General features: G+C 39.5%; 2 protein-coding genes and 1 long non-coding RNA gene across 21 annotated transcripts in view; 1 reads left to right on the top strand and 2 right to left on the bottom strand.

Moving 5' to 3' along the window:
• Positions 1-5,456, bottom strand: part of MCM9 (minichromosome maintenance 9 homologous recombination repair factor) — a 46,947-nt gene extending 41,491 nt beyond the window's left edge. The window contains exons 1-2 of one of the 3 annotated variants that reach the window (XM_083828732.1): positions 4,764-5,446; positions 554-870 (exon numbers count right to left, since the gene is read on the bottom strand). In XM_083828732.1, coding sequence (XP_083684858.1) covers positions 554-870; positions 4,764-5,073 — 627 coding nt within the window. In that variant the 5' untranslated portion in view covers positions 5,074-5,446. Of the gene's footprint in view, positions 1-553; positions 871-4,763 lie in introns of all 3 variants that reach the window. The other 2 variants (XM_083828733.1, XM_083828734.1) reach the window with 2 other exon arrangements.
• A 97-nt stretch (positions 5,457-5,553) lies between these two features.
• The window catches only part of LOC310896452, a 41,175-nt gene continuing 24,723 nt past the window's right edge, over positions 5,554-22,005 (top strand). Inside the window, exons 1-4 of one of the 9 annotated variants that reach the window (XR_014581499.1) lie at positions 5,555-6,260; positions 7,500-8,246; positions 17,952-18,041; positions 20,302-22,005. This is a non-coding gene — a long non-coding RNA (uncharacterized lncRNA). Of the gene's footprint in view, positions 6,261-7,499; positions 10,654-13,301; positions 14,858-16,321; positions 16,359-17,853; positions 17,922-17,951; positions 18,042-20,301 lie in introns of those variants that run through there. The other 8 variants (XR_014581498.1, XR_014581500.1, XR_014581501.1 and 5 more) reach the window with 8 other exon arrangements.
• Positions 11,403-22,005, bottom strand: part of FAM184A (family with sequence similarity 184 member A) — a 71,266-nt gene continuing 60,663 nt past the window's right edge. For 7 of the 9 annotated variants that reach the window (XM_083828740.1, XM_083828741.1, XM_083828736.1 and 4 more), the window contains 4 exons: positions 19,689-19,806; positions 18,873-18,977; positions 14,864-15,063; positions 11,403-13,139 (listed from right to left, as the gene is read on the bottom strand). In XM_083828740.1, coding sequence (XP_083684866.1) covers positions 13,058-13,139; positions 14,864-15,063; positions 18,873-18,977; positions 19,689-19,806 — 505 coding nt within the window. In that variant the 3' untranslated portion in view covers positions 11,403-13,057. The remainder of the gene's footprint in view (positions 13,140-14,863; positions 15,064-18,872; positions 18,978-19,688; positions 19,807-22,005) is intronic. The other 2 variants (XM_083828739.1, XM_083828743.1) reach the window with 1 other exon arrangement.

A 22,005-nucleotide genomic window follows, 5' to 3' on the forward strand; every position in this document is an offset into this window, starting at 1 on the left:
AATGTAGCAGAAACTATGTCAGAAATAATCATGCAACACAGGGCTTATTTCCTATAAATAGTTTGATTCCCTTACTTTTTTGCTATTCTGAACTTTGAGGTGCATGATTTCTGTTTCGTAAACTTCAGTTTTCATACATGCAGCACACAGACTGGCACCACTACCTTCTTAACTTACAAAACCAACCCCCTGAAACAACTGAGGAGATCTTAAAAAGGATTTATGACAAAGACACCGAAAGTATAAACAAACATAGAAACACTGGCTACAATATACCCTACTTCTTCTCAGTTTTTATACAGTGTAGTTTCCTTGTGCTTGTTTTGTCTGAGTTATGTGCTACTGTAAAAAGAGGCCCGATTGTTATTCCTCCTCCACCTTAACTGGACTTGAGGCCTCACTCAGAGGCAAATGCAAATTCTGTGAGGAGCACATCTCCAGTAATTGGTGATGCAACTGTTGGCTGAAGGAAGAAGACATTTGCAGATCCAATTTACATCTAGACATCTACACCATAACACCCTCCCCCCTTTTCTCCATCTTTTTTTTTCACCTGTTCCTGGATTTTGATTTCCTGATAGTCTCTGCAGCTGGTGGGAGAAGAGGTTGTTCCGGAGAGGCAGGTGAACTTGGTTGAGTTGCAGCCTTCTTCATTCAGGCAGGCTGATGGCCGACAGAAGGCATAGTACTGCTCAAAGTCAGCCTTGACGACAAACACGTGCTTGCACTTATCGCAGATGTAACTCCGTTCAAACTCCAGGACTTTCACCAGACTGGTACGTATGACAGTCCCAGTAACAGACAAGAAGTGACCCACATCCCTGGTTTTAGGAATGTGCTCTCGGGTCAGCTCTGGGCACACGGGCAAACCTGTTAAATGAGAATATGTGCAGCATAAGACCAAGCATATAAAACATATCCTTACAGTGCAGTTAAGCAGCAAGACTAGAAGAAGGCTGAGGGAGATGGGGTTGTTCAGCCTGGAGAAGAGAAGGCTCCAGGGAGACCTTATAGAGGCCTTACAGTGCCTACAGGAAAGCTGGGGAGGGACTCTGTCAGTGAGTGTGGAGACAGGACAAGGAGTAATGGCTTTAAACTAGAGGAGGTGAGATTTAGATTAGATATTAGGAAGAAATTCTTCACTTAGAGGGTGGTGAGGCCCTGGCACAGGCTGCCCAGAGAAGCTGTGGATGCCCCATCCCTGGAGGTGTTCAAGGCCAGGCTGGATGGGGCTTTGGGCAACCTGCTCTGGTGGGAGGTGTCCCTGCCCATGGCAGGGGGTTGGGACTGGATGAGCTTTAAGGTCCCTTCCAACCCAAACCATTGTGTGATTCTATAAAAAAAGTCAGACCTATTAACAGTAACTACTACTATTAATGTTTCGTAAGTGTAATTTACCAATTCATCTGTCACATCATAAATCCAATTCATTGGTCTCAGACAGTGAAAAACACCAGATGCTGATCACGAACAGAAAATGGAGCCATTTTACTCTCCTATTTTTGCCAAGAGTCATGAATAGTCATGAGCAGTTTCCATCCATGAAGAAAGATCCCGATGTTCGTAGATCTACTTATTAATTCAAATGATCATCTGGAAATGCCACTTATTCTCAACTGGTTTGTCTGAATTTCAAAACTTTAGCTATGCTACTTAATTGTGGTCCAGTGTTATTCGCAGGGTTAAATGAGCATAACTCCTCACCCTGTGTGAATTCTCGAGTCTCAGCAAATTTTAAATGCATTGTCTGTGAGCACTGGACCTTAATTCCAGGTTGTGTGCCAGTAAACCTCCAGCACAAGGAAGGTGCCGGAAAAGGAATGGAAGAGGGAAGAACACCACAAGAGCAAAATCACTCACATGCCCAAACGAACAGTGACAAGGCTGTTGTGGCACTTGCTCTCCTTCACCTCCACCCACGCCACAAGCCAGGTGCGTGCTGCACGGATCCCACCCCTGCCTTCACCTGTACGGGCACCGCTCAGCAGCACAGCTGCTGGAAACCTTGGGAAGATGACTCTAACTCAGTCCCCTACAGAGTCCTTACAAAAATAAGCGGCCTCCGGAATGCACAGCTGAGGACAGCATCAAAATACTGCCCCTCTGGAAGCTATTTCAGAGGAAAATGTAGAAGTTAACAAGTATCGACTTAAACAGAAGTTACCTTCTCTTAAAACACTTTCTTACAGTTTTAGTTACGAAATAGAGCTAGGAAATGGGGATGTAAATAATAAATCTGTCCGGTGTTTCTAAGGGGACCAAGGCTATTTGTGCATTTAGGTCAGATCTGCTCAGTAGCTTTCACTGGTAAAAAAAATGACAAGGCATCATATACTTATTTCAGTATTTTCAAAATCGAATCTTTCATTTCAGACATGCTGAAACATGCTGCTTCGATGCATTTAAGCAAAGCGTTTGACTTTTTGCTTCTGTTTAAAGAAAATATTATTAAACACTAAGCTTATTTTAAAAGAGTAAAGGTAAAAAAAAAGTAAAGTAGAAAGGAAGTAATTTGGAAAAGAAATGAACTATTATGTAGAACTAGAAACAAATTAATTTTGTGGTTGGCTGTAACAAAGCCATCTATATCTTCCACCAAACCTGTCAAAAATTCTTATTCTCCCCTGGGTTTGCATTTTTATTCTGCTTAGGCAAAGAAAAACAAACAAACAAACAAAACCAATGCAGTATTTCCAACTGTTTTGGCATCTTTTCCCAACCCAGTGTTCGTGCAGCTCAACAGCCTTTGCAGAAAACAACACATCTCACGCTAGAGAGAGCTGCAGCACCGTTAGCAGATACAAGCTATCATCGCCTCCGTGAGTATCAAAGAGATGAGAGCCTGCACAGGGAAAAAGAGAGCCTGCAGGCTGACTGTATCAGACTGACAAACTTTTTATCTGAGTATGTGCCTCTCTGAGTAAGCACATGCATTACTATATGAGTAACGATGTGTAAAACTGAGCTACCAGCAGCAGCTTGGCCATCAATAGCCTGAGCACCACGGAATCAGTTAACAGTAAGGAAAAGTCTTTCAATGGATTTCCAGGAAAAGGAGAGGTTGTGCCATCAAACAAGAACTCAGCGTATACTTAAGGGCAAATTTGGGCAGAAAAAAAAAGTGCCTGCGTATCATTTTGATTACTTTTGTTTCTTCAGGAGCCGGCCTTTTGGTGGTACAGAACATAAACCAGATTTTGTGGTTCCTTTGACCCAGCTGGACCACACGAGGATAACCCTCCCCTGCTCTTCATTTTCCCTCCAGTTTAGTGATGGAGAACATTGTGAGACTGCTGATTATTTTCTTCCATTAATGATCGGTCAGATGTACCTTTATCATGTATTAAAATTATTTGATCAAATCTAGCTAATTTTGCCTGAGGTTGATTAGGGAATATTCAGACAAAACATCGCTGTGGGAAGACTCCAGCAACAGGCTGGTATCAGGAGCAGGAATGTCTTAAAGATGCAGCCACTCATGCAGCAAGCATCTGCCCATTGGTTTGCTCCTTCTGGTGCTTCCTGGTAGCTTAGAGAAGGATCACACTTGGAGTACAAATCACCCTACTCTCATGCTGGAGCCCTGAATAATGTAAATGCAGAGCACTGTGAATAAAGTTTTATTTGCTCTGACTTTATCAGCACAGTGAGATGCATAAGGCTGCACAATTCTGTACAACACAGAGGCTGTCCTCGTATGCCACAAAGTCAGCAGTTACCAACTGCGTAACATCCAACCAGGTAGCAAGCTGTTTGGCGTTTTCCCTAAAAACTCAGACAAAATAGCATTATCAGAGCCACGGGGTAATTATATTCCTGATGTATCTATTTTAATGTCAATATTTTAATGAAATGTACCGGGACAAAACAGATGTCTGCTTTAACAACTGTGAATCATCTATCTTCAAGCTGCCAGAAGACTAAATGATCATAAATAAGCCACTCAAACATGGAGCAAAGGAGGGAAACACAGGTCACCAGCTCTTGGCTTTGCAAACTAGACAGCTCCAAATGGTTACGACCAGAAATGACCAGACGAGACCGTGCCACCACCGAGCCTAGTTCTGTACAACTGGCATTTTAACCCCAGAACCTGTGCTCCACACCTACCTCACCTCAACGCCACTAAACACTTCCCAATAGTGAGGAGTAATAGCGTAGCAGCTTGTAGTCAAAAAAGGACCAAAGCCTTTATCGATGACCGTTCCTGCCAATAACCCATTCCAGTTTTGTAACAGGTAACTTTATCACAACTAGTTCAGCAAAGATTTTAACCACATCGGATAAAACTATCACAAGACAACTCAAAATTTAGACTTTGCCTGCCCTGGGAGGCAGCTGGAGCTAATGAATATGAGCCAATTTAGACTTTAAGGAAGTCAACCAGCAAGAAAAGGTAGGAAGTACAGATCTTCCTCTAAAATTTTTTTTATTAGACCTTCTGGCTGACAAGAGAAATAACCCGAGACCAAACGCCGGTTTGAGGAGCAACTTTTCCCACGGAAAGACGCTGTGACAAGCCTCCAGCCACTGCACGCACCCCATCGGGGACGCCAGCTGGACTGCCCTACAGAACTGTGTGTACCTGCAACTTTTGGGGTTTCTTTGCTGGTTCCCGTTCAACAGGCGCCACCAACACTGCAAGAGCGTGACCAGCCACGCTCCCAGCCCTTCCCTTGACATCCCGCTCGCTGGCACAGCACGAGGAGAGTCAGAAGCGCTGTGGGAAGGCTCCGGGCTGCCTTCCCCATTGCAGCACTCACCCGAAATCCTGGCGTGGAGGTTGGTCTTCACGCAGAGCTCCGGCGAGGGCTCGGCGGCCTGCAGGGCTGTGATGGCCGCCCGGCGCAGGGCGCTGTCGAAGATGGGGAGCACCTGCGCGGGGAAGGCGTTGAAGTACTCCCCGATCTCCATGTTGGTCTCGAAGAGCGTCAAGGCGTCGACGACGACGGCGTAGTGCGCCTCGGCGTCCCGCTCCCTCAGGATGCCCAGCAGCTCGTCCCGGTGGTGCTGCAGCACGTAGGACTCAAACACCTGCCCGATGAAGCCCACCTGCTCCGCCCGCAGCGCCATGCCCGGTCCGCGGCCGGGAACGCGGGGGCAAAATAAATAAAAATTAAAAAATAAAAACAGGGGGAAAAGTGAGGCGTCGGGGCAAAACTTGGCAGCTGCGAAGGAGCCCGGAGGGGCTGCGGGGGTGGGCGGTGAGAGGCAGCGGCACCTCCGCACCGCCGGGCGGGACGACCCCAGGCAGGCAGGCGGCCCTCCTGCCTGTCTGTCTGTCTAGTCGGTCGGTCTGTCTGTCTCTCAGTCGGTCCGTCCGGTCCCAGATGGCGGCAGGCGCGCGCAAGTTTTGAACGCGGCGGCGCCGTGCGGCCAGACGGGAGATGGCGGCGGGGCCGCCCCCGCTCCGCTCCGCGGCCCGAGCCCGCCTCGGCCCCGCGGGCAGCCGCGGCGCTGGGCGCTGCCCGAGGCCGCCCCAACGCCGCCACCACGGCCACCGCCAGCCGGGCCCCGCCGCCGCTCCCTCACCCGGCAGGGGAAGCGGCGCCGTCCCCGCCCCCTGCGCCGCCCCGCGGCCCGGGCCCGGCCGGGGGCCATGGGGGTGTCCCCTCGGTGCCTCAGCGCCACGCCGGGGCTGCCCCGCTGCTGGCGAAACGCCGCCCCAAGCCAAAAAAAAAAAAAAAAAAAAAAAGGAAAAAAAGAACAATATCGGCCGCTCTGCTGTGAACTGCAGACCCGCCGGCCGAGGCCTGTCTGTCCGCGTGTCTGTCTGTGGTGCTGCTCCCCCCGCCTGCGGGTCCCCTCAGCTCCAAGCCCGGCTCCCCTGAAGGCAGCTGCAAGCCGGGCGGCTCCTCCTCCGTAAAGGCGCGTCCGTGGCGGCTCTGGGGGGTTTGGGCTTTTAGTACAGCCGGAAAGTAGGGGCGGGGGGGGCTCTGAAACTTTCGCTTTAGCCCAAAATGTACGGTGTATTGCTTTGAAGAGTTTAGCATCTGAATGTGGTCTTTTTCCTCACACCCAGTGGCATCTTATCTTTGAAATATTTAATCTTCTAAAGTTATTTCTGTTTTAAAATTGAGTTCCAGGTGTAAGGAGTGCCAGTGAACCCCAGCAGCCTGCCTGCTTCCCGGCCCTTTCGCCGCCATCCAGCCCGGGTGCGCTCTCCTGGAGCGTGCAGTGCTAGGGCACCTCTGAGCCCTGCTCGCAGGGACTGCCCTGGAAGGAGGCTGTCTTCTGAGCTGCTACACGTTATCTTCCCGGTATGTGTGACACTGTATTGTTTCCTACAGCCATTCAAGTCTGTGCTATCACAGAGAAAAACTTTCAGCTCCCTTCAAGGTGTCTGAAGTTAAAACTTCTTTATTGAGCTCCTCATTCTCAGGACCTCCCGTTGTTGGCTTGTATTAACAGTAAGTCACTGATACACAAACAAAGCAGAAATGAATGCCCGTGTAAGATCTTAACTAGAAAGTGTAGCATACTATTGTCAAGGTATCAGAAATATACCAATAGTTCTGTAATAATAACTTGTCATACTAAAACACAAGAGTTCGCAGTGGGAAACTCAACACTTTTCAAACAAAAAACATCTTTTATTTTCAAGTTATGATATATAGCTTTGATATGTAAAATAAGTGCATTACCTGCCTTAATTAAACTAATATAATTTGAATGTCTGTGTTTTGTTTTGTTTTTGTTTTCCCAGTTGAAAGAATACAGTGATTATAGTAGATAGGAAAGTTAAAGTGATTACTCCACCTCTCATAATCCTCTTGACTATCTCACCATCCATGAGATTATATGAGGAAAGTTTGCTCAGCAGAAAAGGAGAGAGTCTGGGAATGCCTGGACAAAAGCATCTCAGTGGGACCACAGATGCTGTAAATAAAGGCCCAGAATTTGTCTGCATGGCTTTCTCTGAATGGATGCTCCACAAGCTACCGCAGACTCGTGTCTGGTAACTCAGCGGACAGAACTTCAATTACCTGTCCTGTGTTGTTTGGAAATACAAACTTTAAAGTATTTGTAGATGTTGCCTAAATCCTAAGGATTAAGATGTTTCCAAACCTGAAGGAAAGGGTGTTTACAGCATAAGCCTAGGACTGCTGCAGGTGCCTATAAAGACAAAATTTTCTGACCATTAGGTGTATCTCCAGAGGCAAAAGTCTGGGCCCTTTATAAAATGGTCTTATATCCATTCAATTGGTTAGCATGGCTGAAAAAGCACTGCTGAGATCTGCAGCTAATACGTCAATTGTTCACTGAAAATTCAAAACTACTTCTGGCAATGATTCTAGGTGCAGTGTCAGGCCGACCCTGCCTCCACAGTGTGCTTCCAGTGCCAGCTGTAAAGCTGGCAGTTTGTGGTGCTGTCTTGCGAGGTACCAAAACCAGGCTGCTCCTTTTAAGGACGAGACATATTTGTACACATTTGTTGGTTCAGCACAGTTACCTGGTTGCTTGCACAGCAGAGCTGTAATCTTTGTGATGTCCTGCAGGTGTCTTCCTGTGCTTCCTCAACCCTGGCATTTTGTACCCTAGGAAGTTGGAGGAGCAACAGGAGGGAAAAGGATGCAGCAGCCAGCAACTGGAGGAGCTAATTCCAGCTACAGAGCAAGTAACTGACCTTGGTGTGTGAAGGTTGCAATTAGGTAGTGGTTCCTACAGAAAAACCCTGTATTTATCAGCTTATTATTGAATGATACCTAGTAACAGTTATGTACTTAGTTGAGTGATACAGAAATATTTACTCAACAAAGAAGATCCCATCAAAAACTACATCATGCTCATTTGAAAATCCACATGGTATCCCCTTTAGAAATCTTGGTGCAAAATGGGGCAAGAAAATCTTAAGAAAAATCTTTAAGAAAATCTTAAACAAGTGGATGGATATAGTGCTCTCAGTTGCTGGCCTGAAAAACTGCCTTTTGCTGTGCTCAGAATACTTTCCTAGTTCATCTCTGCTTTCCACTTTTAATGGCTCTCTACATAAGCCAATGTAACTGCTTTTTGCTTTCAGGTCACTTCTGAAATTTATAAGCAAATAAAATAAAGATTGAAAACTCCACTGTTTTTCAGTTCTACAGAATATACAGCGTACCCTTGATCTGGTAATACCCCAGGAGTACAAGACCTGTCAGTTAACGCAGGGGTCAGTGGTACACATCCTGCTCCGACATGCAATTGGGACACTGCAAGCAAGGCTGCACAGGTGCTGAGAGGAGCTCATGGATCCCATGGACTAGGTGATGATTTAGATTAAGCAGGATAAAACTTGGGCTGAACTCTCTACCTTCCGTTTCCATTGCCAGGTGCCACTGCTGCTGTGTGTGCTATTTACAGGCTGAAGTATGCTCAGGCATTTTTCTTTGTGCCCAGCCATCACAGCTGTTGATCTGTGCCTGTCATTAGAGTTGAAGGGCTATGGCTGTAGCTGTAGTTAAAGACTTCAGGTTGCTCCCTAAATGCTTTGGTTAAGAGTCCAGAAAGGATCAGTCGTTCACCTCACAGGTCTTATCATTAACTGAGGACCTTACAGTACAATTTGTACGGTCAATAAAGCTTGAGTTGGCTAATTGTTTATGTGCTTGAAAAGGATAAGCATAAACACAGTAGTGCAGTAACGGAGCCCAGTGAATGGTAAGGCAGACAGATAAATTGCAGCATTAGCAGAAATGGAGCTAAGCAGTCAGGCTGAAAAGTCCAGCTTCAGCTTGGCTGCCTGGTTTTGTTACCTGATCCCAGTGCTATCTACAGGTACTTCCAATTACAAAATGGATGTTTCTTTATGTCACCAACCAAAATACACTCTAACGTAAATTGTAGAACTACAAGGTGATTTCTCTATGTAATTATGCCTGGAAATTTTGCCAGGGAATGTATAGATCAATAGAACTGACACAGTGCCCTACTCCAGAAGGTAGCTAAACAACAGTACAAGAAATTAGAGATTCCCTTTCACTGTAGTAAAAAACAGGCTATCATTTGCCTAGGAAGAGTAGTAACAGTTCCGTATTGAATTACATCGGACATACCAGAAAAAAGGCAATGTGGCTCCTGTAAGAGGAAAGTTAGTGTCTTTCAAAGCTGTTGTTTTTGCAAATGCTATTAAAAAAGGCTAGGGTTCCTCACACCTAAATTGGAGACACATAAATTGGTTGTTGCTCTACACTTTTTGTACAATCAAAAGAGATAAGTGGGCTGATTCACCCCTGAAGCTGCCTGTTGACTGCAGAGGAGGTTGAAGATTGCTATTTTTTAAGCTAGGTGACTCAGTCAGCTTCATTCTAAGGGAAGTAAATTACAGCAAAGGAGGTCATTTTCTCAATGCAGAATCATTAAAATTTATCTGTGAATAGCACTGAGATCAAGTAACAACATTCACATGTAACTTAAAATAAGGGGTTGCTCTGACACACTGAACAGGTCTGGTTTCTAATGTTAAAAGGGAATCCTGATATTCTTTAGGAATTGCGTCCTACAGTTTTTTAACAGAGTTTCAGAGCAAGAATAAAACTGGAAAAAAGTGAATGACCATTAGTCAAAAGCTGATATTGGGATTTTCTAGCCATGGTTACTGGAATATTGTGTTTGTTAACAATTTAGTGAAAAGAAAGGACAGCCAGATGCCATTTTTTTCAGCTGCCAAACCAGAAGGGCAAGTGCTGCAAAATATGTTACAGCTCAGAATCCATCCACCTTCACTTACATGAGCAGAAATATTTTTCCCACAAAGACTGCTGCTTTCAGTTTTGAAGTGTAACTCATCCAAGGAGGTCCCTCATGGAAAGGGTATTCTCGTCTCAAAAAGCAGGAAGGTGTAGTTCCAGAGAGTAGCTGGAACATCAAGAGTGGAAAAAATGGCATTATGTTTTAAGAATGAAAACAGAGATTCTCACAGCACTGTATAAAACATTTAGAAAAAATAAGATATGCATATCCTAAAAAATAAAAAGGCTAAATATTATATATTCTCCAGATTTACAATACCTAGTCTTGTTATTTAAAGTGATAAAAGTTTATTACAAATTTATTGATTTATTAAACATGTACATATCAAATGTAAAGCTACTCTAGCCAATTTGAAAATAATCCAAGTTTTTCCTTTTGAAGTAGCAGATCACAAAAAGAGGATTCTTTTAAAAAATTCTAATTAAAAAATCTGTAATATTGACTGATGTAACTTATTGTCAGTACTTCTCATAGGAGTAATATTTTCCTTGAAGTCTCAAGTAAATATAGTAAACGTGTTGAAGTAACTGAAAAAACATGGAAGGAAGGAGTCAATCTGATGAAGCAATGTCTATGTTAGCACTATTTTTTTCCTCAGGTATACCTTCTGTGTACAATTCCTGCTGCAGAAAAGAGCCATGCAGATCTTGTGACGTAATTCTTCCTTATGCTATGAGGTGTAAAATGGGACAGCCAAAGCATTTTCCTGCTAACCTGGAAAATTCACTGGCATTCACTCATCACAAAAGTAAATTGAGCAATCCAGGCTGAAAGCCAAACTTTGCCTGAAGGCTGATTGTTGGTGTTCTGATTAAATGTAGAATTCTGCTGCATTTTGCCCCAGTGTCAAGTATAGCTTGTTACTTTCCTCTTCCATAGGAAAGCCCAGTAAGGATTAAACGACTGTATTCTTTTGTGTTTGCTCTTTGACTTTTTTAATTTCTTTCTGGATAAAACTCTAAAGGGTCAGAGGGGAAACAATTATACTAAGTGCTGCTAATCAGATTTCATGTCTCAGAATGCAGAGACAGCTCCTAAGAGCCTAAAGTTTTTTTTCCGGCATTTTAAATAACATGATGCAATTTCATATTAATTCTGCACCTCCTTACCTTGGAGTTGTCTGTTAACAAGTAGGAGGGCTTAGGCAAAAAAACGCCCAAGAGCTGAGACTGTGTATGTGAGCAGAGACGTTGCAGACTGCAGAACTGGGCACCAGATACTGCAAAGATCAAGAAAACAATGGTATTGTGATAATGCAAGTTCCTCTATTAATCCAAAATGCCAGTCGTTAACTAACTTTTTGGGAATACATATTACAGTGCTCTCAATGCCATTTGGTAGAAACTCATTTTTCTCCTAGTCTCTTCAGGTTGTTTTTTAAGAGACTGATTTGGTAGTGGAACAGCTGCTGACTTCGGCAGATGTGGTAACTTCTTAACTTTCTTCTCCCTGTAAAAAGACAAATCCCTGTGCTAGCAAAAATACCCAACCCTTTACTGAAGTCTAAAAATATGAGCAGGTAAAGTGAACGCACACATTACCATCCAATTATTGTTCACAGCTATTAATTCCATACATAGAAATTTACACATGGAGGATGGCATGTAAAGGCTGAGCCCCTTATAGACTTTGCAAAGCATGCAAGAAAAAATACGCAACACTCACGTCAGAACATTATAACAAAATGAGCTAGTGTATTTTATTTCGGGTAAGAGCCAAGAAATCTGACATTTTGCCCAATATGGCTTTCTTCTAAAATTAAAAAGTTGCATATACCTACAGTTGAGTCCACCAGCTACCGGAAATTTGCTGTATGCATCTTTAATCCACAGCAGCATCACCAGAATACAGCTTCCAGTGGAGTTTTCAAGCAGAATTATAAGAAGTTTTAAAATGTTCATTTAGAATATTTTATATTGTTTATATGAAAACATACAAATTTTTTCATTTATACATATACTACATATAAAACTCATTGTAATTAGCAAGTATCTTCATCTGGGTATTTACCTTTGTGCATACAAGGAAAAAAAGTATGTAGTTAGGGCTTCAGATGAATATTAAAGTTCAAGACCTTTGTATATGCTAACTAAAACGTTATTCAAACAACTCAAATTTTCCTGCTTTTAAAAGATAAGAGATTCAGCTTAAAAATACATTCATAAAACAAAGAGACAATTTTCTCCCTGAGACTACCAGTGTGAATTACTTTGTGGTAATCTTTGAATGAAAAAATACAAAAGAGACAACGGGCTTTTTCAATATACTGCAGCAAATTTCTGGAACAACACTGGCATCATAAAAGGTGTAGATTGGAGAATCATGCTCAATAGCTGAAAAACATGTTCATAGATTAGATTAAGACAAGAAAACCCTTTAATATAGACAATTGAAGGTAATTTAGTTTTCAAGATCTATATGTGTAATATGTAGAACTGGGAAAAAGTTGTCGTTTTTTGTAGTTTTTTTTTTTTTTTTTTAAATTTCAGACATGATTTTTATCCAAAGCAGGACTTCATGCTCAAAATGTAGATTCTTGATTTATGCAGAGATACTTAGTACATAGTATTCTAAAGGTTTCAAGCATTTGTCTTTGTTAATATTAATAAAATAAATACATAATCTGTGAATACAGTTTCTGCTTAAATTCAGTGATAAAGTTTTAGATTATAACTAGAGGGCAAAGTCTCAGAGGCGGCAGTTAAGAAGTCAAATCCCTGCCCCAATGAACAGTGTCTGTTGTTTTTTTTTATGGTCTTGTCAAAATCACTCTCCTCTGAAGGCTAGCAGCTACACTGTTTTTGATTTATTTCACATTCTTCCTTTGAAATCTTAGAAAGAGGACAGTTTTTAAAATGCTAACATAATAGAATTGGGATGGATTAAACATATCTTGCCCAAATTGGAGAGAGAGTGGGATATATATATTTTTTCCTTTTACAATTTAAATTGTATTTGTAACAACCATGCGATTTTCTAGGGGGGAAAGCCTTACCTGAAATCAAAGAAAACATTTATAGGAAAAAGGGGGAAAGCATTATGTTTGTTCTACCAAAATTTATTACGTTGTACTTACAAAGTTTAAAGGTTCTTCCATTTTAAATAAAAATAATAGTTATAATTACACACATTATATAGTACCATGTCAAGTGATTCCAACAAATATCACATGAAATACAGTGCATTTTCAAATCAGAAAGACAAATACTTTCTCATTCACAGTGTTTGACAAATTACAGGAAAGCTTGTTCACGTGAGGGTTTACTTAAGGTCATGCTCTGATAAACAGTCCACGTCACGCTGTGCCACAAGAACAAATCATCTCTCAGAATGTGAAGTATCGGGCAAACCACTCCTGGCGTTGTGGATCTGGTGAAGCCACTGGTGAAGCGTCAGTCTGAGGAGGGCTAAATTCATAGAAAGAAAAAAAAATTAACCCACAACTAAACAGAGTACCAAAGTTACGAGGAAAAAAAACAACACACAGAAAAAAAGAGTGAAGAATAGCCTGGTTTTCCTTGGATTACTCATCAGTGTGCCTCTGGATATGATTTAATGTCTCCCTACAGAATCTGTGATCATCCACTCCATTGGAGAGCATCAGCAGCACAGACAAGTCAGTTCAGCAGCCACATTACAGGGTGGGCAAATAATACTTTGGGAAATGGAATTTAAAATCTCATAAACAGATGTGTGTTTTCAGAAGAATAAAAAGGTTTTCTTGGAAAAGTGTGACTGTACAAGGTCCTCTTTTAGCATCCTTTTCCTGTGGCAAAGTTAATTTTTGGAAATATGATGCAAGCATCATATTCATAGACGTGCTCACAGAGACTGGTTGGCAACTGAACAAAAATACAGACTATTTTAATACTTTACACTGATCACAAGTATCACTTGCATTGTTGTTCATGCACACATTTAATATTTGATAATAAACTAGGAAAAACTGCTTCACTGCAAACAAGATTTGATTCTCGCTTGAACCATTAAAATCCTCATTAAATAATCAAGAGAAAAATTAATTTGATTTAGATCTAATTATACAATTAAGTTACTTTATCAATAAAAATCTATAATAAAAAAATCCCTACTGTATTACTGGATAATGCAAAGCACAAAACATTTTGGAGTGGAAACTCCAGCATCACAGTCCACGAGTTCATGCACATGCATATTACAGATACCTGACTGCAGTCATGCACATCACATGCACAGGAAAAAGTAAACTTACTTATTTTTTAAAGATGGCTTTTTAAAGATGGTTTTCTTGCCATAAACTGTTTTTACTTATCTATTTTACATTCTATTATTTGTTTCCTTTTATAATAAGTAATTGCTAGGTATGTGGCCTTTCACATTAAACCAAAAGAAAGCATCAACAGGCAGGTGCGAACTGGTAATCTTGTACATCACTTTAAGCTGCCAGCTTGGAGGCAAGAGATCAGTACCTATTAAATATAGCATACAGCACTTCTTCAGTGCCTTTAATATGTAGCCACATAAAGCAAAAAGATTTACCTCTAAGAAACCATTTTTAAGTTAATAATTCACTATATAAATTTATGAGAGAATTACTTTAGACTTCAATGCTGATTTTAACTACCAGAAGCTCAGCATTAAGCCCCCAAGCGTGTACGTTCCCTGTTTCTGTAGTAAAATTATGCCTATGAAACAGTTTGATATTGGTGGGGAAAGGGGAAACACAAAACATTCATGTAGCACAGAAAAGAGTTTTCTTACATAAAACCATCATCACACAATACTGAATAAAAGAAATTCTGTGCTGGTATCACTTCCTAAATGACAATCAGCAAATAACACAAACATTTAAAACAATTGTTCATATATGTAAACAATTGGAAGCACATGAATTCTGTTAAGGTATCTAGAGAGGTTTTCAAAGTTCAGGATTTATGAAAAAGTGAGAGAATACTTCATGTTTCAACAAGGTCTACCATAAAAAGGAATACTATAAAGAGGTTACAAATATTATATAAAAATTGAAAATTCATAACAGCACTTATACCTCTGAAAGGTTTGTAAAGCAAGTGGGATTCGGCTCAATACAAAAGCAAAATTTTCCTGAGTTAAGAAACGAAAAAGAAAAAAAGATTGGTGAGGCAGTGCTCACCTCAAAAACGTCTTGGGCTCTTTGGGTGGTATTGGCTGTGGCAGTGGTTTGCTGCTGTTGAACTCAATATCGTGGATGGGTGAGTTAGGAATGGGGTCCAGGCGGTTAGGATGTCCATTGCCCACTCCGCTAGATTCCAGAGCACTTAGATTGGGGACACTCACAAACCTGTTTGTTGATTTATCGTTCTTCTTCTTTTGCTGCATTAAAAATAACAAATGTAAGGAAGGCGCCAGGACAGATGAGGAGATTTGCAAATTTAGGAGTTTTTTTTTGTGGCGTTATTTTTTTGGGGGTAGGGGGCAGGATAGGAAGGAGAGCAATTGGGACAGACTGGACTTTTTTTTCTAATTGTAGTTTTATTATTTGCTTTGACCAGAACTGATCACCACAAATTTCTCACATTTCTAATCACGTTGATTAAGTTATTAACACTTAGTGTAATAACCAACAAGTACATGATTTTTAAATATCTTCCAGTATAACATTTTGCTCTATTCTAAAACATTGAAGATAAGTAAGTTTTCTGCCAAGGTCTTGTTAAACCTTTCATCTTTCCTTAGTTCTTTTCTTGGTATTAGTGAAACAGCTCTACTGTCAAATATAATTACAGAAAAATTTCAGTGATGAAAAAAGTAAATCTCTGCAACAGGTTTCACCCCATTACTGAGGCACATTTTGGTCAGTAAAACTTGGAACCTAGAAAAGCAGCTACATTTCTTTAAATGCAGTTATGCCCTTATAGTAAGCATTATAGCAATCCTGCCGAAGATGAAAATAATACTGTGTGAGAGTTCAGTTTCTTGCTCAAAAAAAGCCAGGCTGCTAAAGCTACTACAGCTAACACTTCCAAACACCAGATGGCACAAGTGAACCTTCTTCCTTTCTTAATACTACTGATAATATTCAGGGGACACAAAATACTGAAGAACTTTATTTTGATATCACTGTTTTACTCTCCTAACACATCATACAAAGGAATCAGTATTTATCCTCTGTGCTCTTATATATTTTAATGTAGAAAAATGCTTCAAATAGTTCTCTAGGTCTTCAAAAATAACTGTGACAGAATGCCACGTGTGTTTTCTGACTTCTATTCAATATTCCATGTCAACAACAAAATTATTAAAAAACCACCCTATTTACAAAAATAAGATTAATTTATTCTCATGAATGATCTATTAATTGAGTATATAATAAAAACTTCCAACAGAAAAGCTGCTCTATTCATGGGTGGCCTAGAGTTCAAATGGAGACAGTCTTACTATTTGTTTGTTTATACTCTTCTGTTTAGCTCCCTGCTATCTGATTTCACTACTTGACCTCTTCAAAGTTGAAAATTGCAAATACTGCTCTGTAGGCCAGTGGTGCATGTGCTTGTCAAACCAAGATTGAAAGATAATATAGTGAACAGAAAGCTATACTAGTTTTTTTTTTTTTTTTTTTAAATTATCACAGAGGAAGACCACTAGCTGTAAAAGATTAAACTAAAGTCATCCCGAACACTGTACTTCCTCAGGCTGAAGAGGCAAGAATGGAAAAATAGTTTGGTAAAAGTAACCAAATACACGTAGAACACACCTGCAAGGTAATATACACTGTAATTAAAACCGTGTACAAAACACACTGTAGTTAAATCTGCGCTTCACAACTGGCTCATTTCTGGAAAGTGTATTTATCTATATAAATGCTTTGAAAATACTGTAGTTCGTATCTTATTTTCTATAAAACTCTACACTTCTGAAGCAGTCAAATCTGGAGAAACTAAATTGTGTGTATTGTTTCTATGGAATTCATACAAAATATTACGAAACTGCAGATCTACCAATGTAAGGCTAAACAGATCCACTGCATAAATTTGAAAAGCTCTAATAAATACTGCAATGGTTGTAATTTTGTATTAATGTGCAAAGCATGTAGTAACTCATAAATTCTGTCATTTTATTATTTCAAAGAGAATGAAATTTTCAGTTTGTTTGTAATTCATTCCCCAATAACACAGCATGTGCTTTGATAAAGTAACATGTTCCACAATTCATGAGATGAGAGATCAAAATGTTCTGGAATACAAGACTGTTTTAAAGTCTTACGGATTTTAAGAGAGAGAAACATATGATAAAAGTATATGAATTTTCTCTATGGAAATCTGATGTTGAAGTACTTTTCCCAAACAATTCAGACTTCACACAAAACACAAACTTATATACTCAAGGGTCAAATGTCACATCTTTAAAACAAAATGGTTCAGACAAACTTCCAAAATTTTCAAACAACCTTTCACACAAAGACAAAGCATTCAAATTAGTTTGGGCCTAGCAGAGACAACACCAGGATGGCTAAGTTCCTTTATGCAGGCATTCATAAGAGTTAGGTAACAGCCAGTAAGCTTGCCAGAGCTGCTGGACTCCTGAAAAATGTCGGAGAGTGTTGACAATTTACAGCAGAGTTTGTGGAGAAGTGGGAAATACTCTGATCTGATGTGAAACCGTAAGATTAGCTAAATAACATAGCCTAATCTCTTAAATGACAGAGACAGACCTTCTTTTACACAGTGACATCCTATTCGTTCTGCCCAACCTGCTTACTTGATAACCAAACAACTGGATCTTAGGTAAAAATATTCCAATGTCAAAGAACCCTGAATTGTGCAAGAACTATGTTGCTTTATTTGGTATATCTTTATTTTTTCCCTTACTGCCTGTACTTGTGTCAATCTGAGTGTCTACATATAATCTTCATAACTGAAATGGTTGTGAACAACATAGCCTAGAGAACTTATGAGAGTGATTCTGCTCACCCTATACTAGATACCTACTCCATGCTCAAGTCTGTTGCAAGCTTCATTAATGAGATATCCCTTGACTCTAACAGGAATTTAGACACACAGTGCACATGTAGATACTAGTATGCAGACATTTAAATTAAGGCATCAATATGGAACTGAATCTTGACCAAAATTTTTTTGTTACCCATTTCCCAAACGCATAAAGGATGTTTTGACTCCAGCTGTTCTCTGACACCCACGTGAACTTGTTTATCTCCAAAGCGGACCTCACAGCTGGGAAAAATCCCTTCCCTTTCCATGCAGGTGAAATAACCTATGGATTATTACAAGGAAGAAGGAAATGTCTGAGGACTCATTCTTACTGCTGAAGTGGTGGAAAGAGACAGAATGAAGGTACCCAACTGCAGACTATTCTTCATGTAGGAATGTTGCTGGCTTTTTAAGTGACAGGGAGGCTACTATGCCTGTTTGTACAGTAGCCTCCATTGGCTGCTGTTCACCAGGACGGAGAGAATTGGAAAAGCCTGCTACTGAAGTGTTTTTGCTTATACAGGATGCAACAATAACTAAGAAGGTTAGAGGCTGATTTCTATCTCCTACTGCCCTTACACTCTATACCCAGTTTGTCACTCCAATTCTCCATTATTAGTCTGTCTTTTTCTACTCAGACTCATTCTACGCTCTCCTCATACTTTTCTTCTTCCTCTTTTTACCCCTATTCCTTTTATTTAGTGTCCCCGCTTCCTCTGTGTTTCTAGTGGTCTTATATCCTGAGCACCATCTGCAAAATAAATTTGTCCTCGCATTTTCCATAATAACCAAGAAAAATCATTTGAAAATAAAGCTGATTGAGGATGTCACTGTTCTCTATTATATATATGCTACAGTCCTGTCCTCTGTAGGGTCGCTTTTCTGTTTTGACTTCAGAGTTTTGTGAGAAGGAACTGTTTTATGTTATACATACATGTACATAAGAAACTAATATGTACACAAAAATCAGGAGAGACAAATGGAAACATGATGTTCCTTGTTTTGAACATGTCACTAAGTAAAAAAAAATAGTAAATAGTAAAAAATGATATAAAATAGTAAAATATTTTTTTACTAAAATAGTAAAAAATGATATATGTACATACGCACACACACATTTCTTCTTTTTACTACATGCTAACTTTAGATTTCTTATTTTTCACTTTAGCAGTCAGTGAAGCCCATGGAACATACCTTCACCAATGGATTAATAACACCAACATTTGGGCTTGCATTAAACACTTTGTTGTAGTTAGTCTCCCTGTTAACTAGCTCCAGCTGATAGAACTTTTTGTCTTCCTAAAAAGAAGAACAAATAGAAACTTCTTTTTATGCATTCTCAATCAGTTAGTGGCCAAATCTGCCTAGAAAGTGATCTCAAATAAATTTATGCTTACATGTTTTAAAGAAACTGATATTTCTAAAAACTACATTTCATGTTTTGTATATTATTATATGTAAATACTACATAATTTCTATTTATGCAGTTCTGTTGTATATGTTGTATAAGAGTGAGTATAGCTCAATGGATTATGCACTGGTAAGGATTCAGTATAGTTAACTTCCGATCTCCAGTTACTTTGAACTTTCCTCATTCCTTCTTGCTTCTGAATTAGGATCTAATCAGACTAATCTGAGCAAGGCTGCTGAAGTGTGAGTTTGCAAAACTCCGTGCATCAGGAAATTGGAAACCTTCTTAGAAAGCTCATAGAAGAGACCATTTCTTATATGGCTTACATGGCTCACTTCTTATTCCAAGATTGCAAATAGGATATGTCTGATCAAGGTCATACTGCAATACTTTTTGTAATAATGTATTATGCTTGATTGTACACTCTTTGCATCTAATTAGTTTTACTATTATGAGACACTGGAACCACAGGAATAACGTATTAAAGAATACAAATACATGCTATCAGCATTGGCTCTTTAACGAATTTTGTACACTTCTTATTAGATTAACATTTATGTCTGTCAAGATATTAAACCAGGAGAGCATAAAAGTCTTACAATCAATTTCTTTATGAGTTGGTCCCGCTCTGCAATTAGGTCTTTCAGTTCTGAGATAAGCTGCAAGTCTTCTGGTCTTGATTCTCTGTTTTTATATTTTTCTTCCATTTCTTCTAAACTTTATAGGAAAGAAAAATACCTGCTTTAGTCTGATCCAGCGTTAAATGATGAGTGAATAAAGTCAAAACTTTGATTTGTATAAAAGAGATTTCAAGGAATAAAAACAGAAGATCATTTTCTTTTCTCCCTGAAGTTAGTTAATTCTATATTATCACTGAGCTTTGTGTAGTTAAAAAACAAACAAACAAACAAAACAAATCTTTGCTACAGTTAACTGAAATTTTGTGCAAAATTCTAAAATCTTAACATCCCTCTTGTACATGCAGTATTAGTTCTTTGAAAAAAGGCCTCTTGGAAGCCAAACTGAAAACAAGGCACTCCAAAAAAAAAAAAAAAAGTGGACAGTAGAACTACAGCAGACATAGCTGAGGCTGTTTATAACATATAATAAAAGAACTACATTGCATTATATTTAATAGTAATGTAAGTTTTAAAAGCTGGCAATTGACTTTCTTGGTGAAGAAACCAAACAATATCATTTTTCTCTTAATAGGTGACTACTCTGAATAAAGATGCATGCTTATGACACTGGATACTGGCACCATCTTCCTCAGTTCAAGTGGAACATAATGGGACAAAGATATCCAAGAACACCGAAGACTAACAGGTAACTAATTCCTCTCCGCAAAAGCAACTTAGTACCATTAGAGTTGAAATAAAGGAATACGCTGCAAAAGAAAAGCAATAAAACCTGGATATTAGGATATGTGAATTAAAAAGAAATGCCACAATTGATAAATGCTTGAAAAAAAAGAAACAGGAAGAAATCTGAAATGCCTAGTGGGAAAGCATTAAAGGAGAGAAGTGAAATAAGCCAACTGAGAGGGGAATTGCACAAGTAACTGCATAAATCTCCTTGTTTCTTTTTAAAGAACAAGTTTTGAAGACACACAATAATTTCAAATGTCTGTATATCTCTGAAACAGACATAATGTTCATGATGCTAAACATAGTTCTCAAGGAAACTACTAAAATACTTGTCTCACATATTCAGCATTCATATAGATCAGTGTACCAAGTTTCAGAAGATATTCAGGTGAAAAAAATATTCCTAAGAAAAAAACTATGAATTTAAGGCGTCAGTCAGCTCAAACTTAATTCCACAAGTAATTTTGACTTTGAGTTGGAACTGAAAAAACAGTGCATATTGAATTATAGCCTTCAAACAACCTGTAAATAACTTGAGGAGATTATGTAATCTATTTATATAAAACATTACGAATGTGAACAACATGACTGTTTTTATTTGCAGAAAATGCATTTGACTCAGCAGAACAGCAATATGCTCAGCTGGCTTGATTTCCATGTATACATTTTATGCTAGGTTAAGCTACTGTATACAGATCCCCAGAGTATAATACATAGTTACGCACAGCTGTCATTTTACTTTCAGATATTCAGAGAACTGTGCATGCGTATGATTATGAAGGAGTAAGAACTAGAATTTTATACTCGATTATCGACAGTTTTTGAGTGCTCGTATTGTTAATACAGAATTAGATGCATTTAGGTTTTACTGTCCATTATTAGTTGTTATTTTCTTAGAGAATGTTTCTATCATATACTTAGAACCAGTTATTCTCTCCGCCATACAACTTGTGCTGCACATACAAATCCCTCAGTGACCACGTTGTGTCAGGAAGCTCTCAATGCCCTATGGAGCGTTAGCAAGAAACATTGGGTTACAGACCAAATGGGCTACATCACAGACAGGGATAAAGAATGAAGATTGTGGAAGACAAGAAAACTCTGGCTAGACAACATATTACTACACCACTCCTGCCATGATGTAGTCTAACCCCAGGTGACATTTTGACTCAGAAGCATCCTAAGTATTCTATTAAACTTGTATAATCCATTTCAGACACTAATTTTCCTAGGCTTCCTAGCAAACCTGAAGCTGTTTGCATCACTCATTTGGTATAATCACACTTCTAAATAGCTAATATTGTACTTATTGTGAACAGCACATATTTAATATCTTTCCTCCTTGAAAATTTTTGGTCTCAAATCACTAACAATTATCTTGGTTAATTCCCCTAAGGCTTACAACAATTGTGTTGTCCAATAGGCCTCATATTTGAGTAAGGTTTTTGTACCTTTGCACCTCTGCAGTATCTTCAGTGACTTATGGACACCAGAATGAACTAATGTTGACTCAAACGCAGCTACATACAAACTTTTTTAATGTAACAAA

Source organism: Anser anser, assembly GCF_964211835.1.
Source record: "Anser anser genome assembly, chromosome: 3".
NCBI lineage: Eukaryota > Metazoa > Chordata > Aves > Anseriformes > Anatidae > Anser > Anser anser.